A 7810-nucleotide genomic window follows, 5' to 3' on the forward strand; every position below is an offset into this window, starting at 1 on the left:
TAAATATTTTAGAAGTATTCAAATGTAATATAAACAAGATAAAATCCAATCCACATCGTCTCTATAAAAACCAGTACAATAAGGTTTTTATTCAATAACCCAAATTTGAACATTTGTTCGTTTTTTTGAATTAAATAACAATTTTCTTCCCAACAAACAATTCCATTTTCCAATGGTACAATTATTTCAAAATGTGTTAATTTTGATATTATTATTTCACATATTTTTATTGTTGAAGGAATTACAAATGACGAAGTTGTATAATTTTCACCACTTAACAATTCCGTTTGTGTCTTTATTTCGGAAAGTACATTTTGTATTGATTCCAATAGTTCGAAATTTGGTGTTTGAAGTTCACTTTTTGTTTTTTCTTTATTAAGTACAATCTCAAGCCCTTCTCTTTTTTTAATATACTTTTTAACATTAAAAACACTGTATTGAAACGGGTTTCTACTCTATTCACAAACTTGCTGTTAAAAAAATCAATTTTGAACTCCTTTTTTCTTTCCTTGTCTTCATTACAATCTAAATGATCGTTAATTGAAGGAACAATTTTTCTTTTGAGTGATTTATCCAAACATTCATATTGCAATTCTTCAAATGCCTCTTTTTTGTTGTTGAAATATGCTACAATTTTGTCGCATTTAGATATTTCTATATTTAATTTATTTACTATTTTAAAGGCTGTCTTTAAGCAAGTTTGAAAAGCGTGGGCATTGCAATCTAATCTACAACATGTTTTATTTATTTGTTCCTCCATTGTTGTATTCTCTTGTCTTTCTCCAGATTTATTGTTAAATGCACACACCATATTTGCTCCTCGATCAGTCACCACAACAAAATTTTCAATTTCGTTTTCATTGTGTATTATTTCATAATTCATCAGCGTCTCAACAAAGGCTTTTTTAATCGCTTTCCCCGTTACTGGTCTTTCTATTGTAGGACTTGATAGAAAAACACATTGTTCTTCTCCAGAACGATCCAGATATTGGCACATAATTGATATTGTTTCTCCGTATAATGTCCCCGAAAATGTTCTTCCATCTAAAGTGAATGAAAGACTGGAAATTCTGTTTTAAGCTTTTCCTTGATTATTTCAACAGTTTCATTTTTCAATTTTATTATTTCTTTTTTCAATAATTCCACTCCAGGTGGACAATATTTACCATTAGAAATTGTAGAACAAAAATCTTTAAAAAGGGGATCGGCGACAGTCGAAAGAGGCAATTTTTTTCCAATTACAAATTTAATAAGTGAACGTGTAATTTTAATTTTATTTTCTTCGTTTTTTGATCTTTTAAATTTGTTGAGTTTTTTTTCAGGAATAAAGTTTTATAATGTTTGTACAGATCGGGATGGACATCTCTTAAATGTTGTACAAGAGGAAAATTGTAAAGTCTTGTGCCTTTACGAGTTAGTTCAATTATTTCAGAACAATATTTACAAGTGTATTTTTCGTTGTCGTTTTCGAAATAAAATGATATTTTCGACGTACTTCTTTTCTTTGTTTTTAACTTGAACATCAATATTGATTTTTTAGATATTATATTTTATTGTATTTATACACTCATAAACATGTTTTTTATACATAATTATTGTTAAATATTCCTCTTTAAGAATTTTACACATTTTTACAATAAAAAAGTTTTGCCAATTGTTGAGTTTTTGTACAAAATTAATAAAATTTTAAAATTGTTTTTTTTCCAAAACATGGTTATAATGTTTTACCATAAAATTGTACAACAACACCAATTTTCAAAATCATTAAAATAAAACAATATTCAAAGAACTTTTATAGTTCTATTTGGTGAAACGATTTCACCAAATAATTTACTAAAACATAAATTTTCAGTTAAATTATTTCACCATTTTACTTCATCCCTAATTAATTCACATTAAGTAAGTAAGTGATATTATTTATATTAACACTTTAAATAACATTGAACAAAATTCAAGTGGTCCAAAAATCGGGAAATTTTGAGTTTATTAAATAAATTTCCGTTTTTTAGAGTTTATATTATCTGCATAAACAATACACAAGCCAAAAACGGAAAATCATCAAAAAATGAATTAATTTTCCTGAAAAAACAGGACTAAACAAAAAAGGTGTTATTATTAATATTAATAGGTCACATAAATAAATTAAATTGTGGTACATTTTTTTAAATCCAATTTTCTTCTTACTACACAGATTGAAAAAAATTTCCCACTTCAATAAAATGGGAGACAAGAAAAATAATATATTTGGTTGATTAAATATAAAATAATTGTACTTGTAAACTAAAAAAAGAAATTCGGAAGTGGGTTATTTTTTAAATTTGGTTAATTAATCGGGAAAAGTATTCTAAATTATTTATACATAAAATTAAACGTTTTTGGGTTTTTTGACTTATTATTGATTAATAGTGGCACAGAAATAGACTAGAATAATTAACATAAATAAAATTTGCCTGTACTTTTTAAACAAAACAACACGAGAAATTTTTATTTTAATTCTCTTCTTATTATTGTGTCAAAACTGTTGGCATATATGAATATTATAAACCCAAAACAATTTAACATTTTAAAAACAAAGAAGTTTATTATAACACAACCTAATATTAACTATAATTATTGTATTAAAAAACTGTTGTATCTAAGTATTTTATTTATTAAACACCTTAACAAAATAAAATTTTAATTTCACTTTTTGAAATCACTATAAATTGTTGTACTCTTAACTAAATATGACAATGGAAAAGGATGAACTTATCGCTAATGCTTTAAAAGCTGGTAGGCACTACAAAGAAATTCAAACACTATTCAAAACTTCTCCAAAAAGAATTTCAAGAATTAAAAAATGCATTGAAGAACATAAAAATGTTATTCCAATAAAAAGAGGAAGAAAAAGTTTATCAAATATAATAAATATTGAAATATCCAAAATAACATACAACAAACCCTTTTCATCGTGTTTTGAAGTAGGAAAAATTGTCGGCTGTTCAAAAACAACCGCAGATAAAATAAGAAAAAATAATCATTTTAGATATTGCAAACAAATATCCACACAAGTTTTGACTCAAAAACAAATAAAAGACAGATGGGTATTTTCCAAAAAACAACTTTGGAATAAAAATATTAAAAAATGGGAAAAAACAATAATAAGTGATGAAAGTCGGTTTGGGTTGTATCCAGACAAAAAGTGGTGTTGGAGACCAAAATCATTTTTAGCAAATCTACGCGAATTTAACAAAAGAAAAGGCAACAGAAAAGTTCCCAAAGCCATCAAAGAACATTTTTCTCAAACTCCCAAACACAACTGTTCAATAATGGTATGGGGAGCTATCGGGGTCGGATACAAGAGTAAATTAATACGTTGTTCACAAAAAGAGGGAGGAAAAGAATATATTGAATTACTCGAAAATAGTCATTTTTTCGAAGATGTTAGAAAGAAACTAAACAACAACATTGTGCATTTTCAACAAGATGGTGCTCCTGCCCATCGCTCACTTACAACTAAAAAATATTTACAATCAAAGGGTGTAAGGCTGATGTTATGGCCATCAAATTCTCCAGATCTATCCCCAATAGAACATTTATGGGGAATTATGGATAGAAAGTTAAGAAAAAACTACCCGGTTATTAAAACAGAAAAGAGATTGTTTTTTTATTGAGAAAGATTTGGAATGAAATTCCACAATCATTAGTCGACAAATTGATGTTTTCAATTAAAACACGTTTTGAATTGTGTGTGAGTCAAAAAGGAGGTCCAATTGGCCATTTATCAAATTTCAAACAATTTGAAAAAATGGAAAAAAATCCAGTGTTTTAAAAATAAAACCTTAGGAGTTTGAACCTTATTATTAATGAAAAATTTGTTTATTGTAATTGGTTATTAATTGAAAAAAATAATTCGGAAGCCATATAAAAATAGAACAGCACGTTTTCCTGTATATTTTTAGTAAAACATACCTTTCAAAAAAATGTACACTTCCTAAAAAACGGAACCAGTTTATATATCATGTATTATTTTAATAAACAAAAAGAGAAATGAATATACATAAATCTTTCAATTATTTAATAAATAAAACTGTTAAATAACAAAATACAGTCAACAGAAAGGTAGTAATTTGTAATTATTTTTTTATTGTCTTATTTGTTTAAAACTTTTTAATTTACAAAATTTCTGTTAAGTTTACACACCAATAAATTTAACATTTCAAAACAAAACAAATTTAATTACGATTTTAAAAGCAAAATAATACAACAATAAATAGTCTAAAGACTATTCTCAAAGCATTACTCCTCATATTATTGTTTTTTGTTAACACACACCTTCCCATAGTTGTACACATATAGCCTTCATTACAACGACCACAAATAGGTTCACACCCACTTTTCCATTTTCTTGTTCCAACGTCGAGTGAGTTATTATCTACAGTACATTCCGTGTTATCGCAGTCAAACGATTTTTCGTCGCATTGGTGCATTTTTTGAATTTCTTGGACATTATCAAATGATGAATTTTTGAGTATTAAAATATCTCCCGTCTTACTTTTGTATCGAATTAAAAGTCCATTAGTAAACTCTTTGCAGGTCTTATCCATTGCAATAAACAGAGACACCGTGTTCTTGTCTTGAATATATTTATATGTGAGGTTTTCTCTAACAAGTATTGCTCCGTCTTGACTTCCAGCCTTTTCCATATTAGTTATTAACATGAGTTTGACATCAATGATTTCTAAAACAAAATTTACCTCTAATTGACACTTAAATTGACTAAAATCTTGAGACATGAGAAATGCAGCACCGTAAATGAACGTCAGCATTATATCTCCGTCTCCGTCTTTAGTAATTATCATCGATTTTGTCATATTAAGTAATTCGGGTTTGAAAGTTTTGTTCACTTTATAGGTGTACCAAATCATGAGTGGATTTTTAACAACTTGACCTTCGTAATACACTGAAATTGCTGCTATATATTTGCATTGGTCCATAGAATATCGTTGGAATGAAGTAGTTGCATTTGCTATATAACCGACTTTTTCTAATAAAGTTGACATCCCAATTTTTTCGTTATCAATTGAAATGATTTTTATATTAGAAGTGTTGAGTAAACGACTTAAAGTAAAAGTGTCATCTTCGTTTTTATAACAATTGTTATAATTTATTTGTATTAAAGCAACCGGTCTATTGACATTTATAACTTGAACTACAACTTCATTTTGAGTCACATTTAATACTACAAGACTTGGTGGAATTTGAAGTAAACAGTCACTGATAGAAACTGTTGCTTGATAGACAGAGTCTTTTATATATTTCATTTGTGATGTCCCTAACAGAAATAAACGACGTTTCAGGCCTACTAAGTTGTTACCATTCTTCTCTATTTTAACACCATAGTAATACATGTCTGCTGAACCCGCCACCATACAATGAACATTTGTCTGGCTTGGTCCTGTCACACTAAGCCACTCACCGCATCGGGTGATGTTTTGCCCATTTTTGTGGATGAAAAAAGAGGAGTGACTGAGGTAACAAACTGAATTTAAATTCAGAGCAGAAATGAGTCGTTTATTGTTGGGGATATGTTTATAACACTCTGTAACAACATTATACGTAATTTCACTTGAGTCCATATTAACTACAAGGAAATCTGTCATCCAATTCGATTTCAAAGAAGGGAGATTCAAGTTAACTGAAGACACAAAGTTAGTCAAAAAGATTACAAATATGAATATATTCATTCTTGTGTGTTTTCAAATATAAAGTTGGGTCTTTATATGAATAGGATTATCTATCTGCGAAATAGAATACATGTGACTTTCAACAATATCATCTTTCAATGAAAAATTAAGCAAAAATAACAAGGGGTACTCTGATTATATTAATAATATATTGTAATGTGTTATCTAAATTAATTAACTTTTATGATACAATAATGATAAATGTTTTGTTTAACAATTTATTATAATTCTAATGATATTGACAAACAATTTTCATTATTATTGTTTTGATAATATTTATTTATACTCAACATGAAATGTATATTTTTGGTATCACCTTTAAATGAATATAACATTTTATTCATAAAATTTGTTGTAAAAAAAATAAATAGTTTATTGTATATTTTTTTTAATTTATTTTTATTCATATAATATTTGTTTTAAATATAATTTTCTTATAAAAAAAAATAAATCGCAAAATAAAAATGTTAAAATTAATAATAATTTTTATTAAAAATTATTTGTCGTGTTTTTTATCTCCTTAGTTGTTTTTGTTTCTATTCAATAAATTAAAGTTATAAATCAATAAATAACTAAATCTTAAATCAACAAATTGTTTAATTTGCATGTTTCTGGTTGGAAAACAATTTAACTAATAATATTAATATTATTTTGTAATTATTTTCAATTTAAATAAGTGGATAAATATTGTGAATTTATTACAGTTTATATTGATAATTTTGTCAACAAAAAGTTTTTTTTGATAATATAGTCAAAGCTTGAATCATGATATGGATTTTTATCTTAAACCAGATATGTGGTTATTTATTTTTTTGATTTCTTTTAAACAATCATAAAATGGATAAAAAACAAACCATGCTTAAATTTGATTGACAAAATCTTATTTTTAAAAAAATAAAAAGTACTAAACTGTTTTTCAAAAGTCGGTACTGAGGTGTCCCGATTTTTTGCATTTATTTTGTTTATTATTTTTGGGAATCATTTTTTTGTAATAAATTCGCTTATTTTTTCCAAGTAAAAAAGAGAAAAACGGTCTTCAAAAAATATTTTTTACTTGAAGAATTTTTAAGCATTAAAAAAATCCATATAAAATTTGAAGTAACGGGATTTTTGTTTCAGAAAAACACACGAATGATCCCAAAAGTGCATTTTAGTACAAAAGCAAATAAACTTAATTTCAATCTTTTTCATTATCAAACATTTTATTATTTTATAAAATATTCACAAAACAAAAGCTTAGTTCGAAGATTAGTATGCTTCGTAGTGTTGTCACGAGAACAATAAAAATAACAAAATGATTTGATAACTTATTTTTGTTGGGTTTTATAAAGTCGACATTCTTTTTGAGCATTTCAGTGAGAACATCATTTTTAAAATATCCAATAACAAAACAATATTGTTATTTTGTATTATTTTTCTAGTGTTGCCCTTTGACAATTTTGACTTATGCCTGTCAAAATTATCAAACATTTGCTGTAATTATTTTTGGTGTTTTTTGAACTCTTTATTTCATTATTTTTTATTCAGAGAAGATAACCACAGTTTGTTTTTAATTGAAAATATTTTTTAACGAAAGTAATTATCAGTTAAAACTCGACACAAACAACACCATCCCAATTCACTTAAACGTTAATTGTTGTGCTTTTAGGTCAACAATGCTGTGTATATATTGCGAAGTTTCGAGTTGTGGGCAAATCAAATAACGGGATCGGGGTTTTTGGAAAAAGATGGCTAATATTCCGATATTTTCCCGAATTTGTACGAAAATAATTGAACGGGATTGGTATTTTTTTCAAAATAAAGTCGGTACTTTCGATTTTTTGTTTTTTGTTTTTTTAGGAAAAAACAAAAATAAAAAACGGGACTTTAGGAAGTTCTAAAAATATGACAGTACCGACTTTTGAAAAACAGTTTATATTTATGGTATTTTTAAATGTTTGTTTTTATTCTGAGCAATATTTAACACATTGTTCAATACATACGAAAGGAAAAACAAAGGGCTTGATTATATTAAAGTAAACTTAATTCTTAAATATTATTTTCTAATTATTTAAAAATATAAAAATAATTTTAAAAAATTATTT

The 7810-nt window shown here is 26.2% G+C and overlaps 1 protein-coding gene across 1 annotated transcript; it reads right to left on the reverse strand.

The window, feature by feature from the left end:
• Positions 1 to 3858: 3858 nt before the first annotated feature.
• Positions 3859 to 5726, reverse strand: EIN_077720 (hypothetical protein; the record flags this gene model as incomplete). The annotated part of the gene is made up of 2 exons (XM_004182885.1): positions 3859 to 3927; positions 4266 to 5726. 2 exons carry the CDS (start codon positions 5724 to 5726, stop codon positions 3859 to 3861), a joined length of 1530 nt encoding a protein of 509 aa, XP_004182933.1.
• Between the last annotated feature and the right edge of the window lie 2084 nt (positions 5727 to 7810).

This window comes from Entamoeba invadens (assembly GCF_000330505.1).
Source record: "Entamoeba invadens IP1 unplaced genomic scaffold scaff_1105074725877, whole genome shotgun sequence".
NCBI lineage: Eukaryota > Evosea > Mastigamoebida > Endamoebidae > Entamoeba > Entamoeba invadens.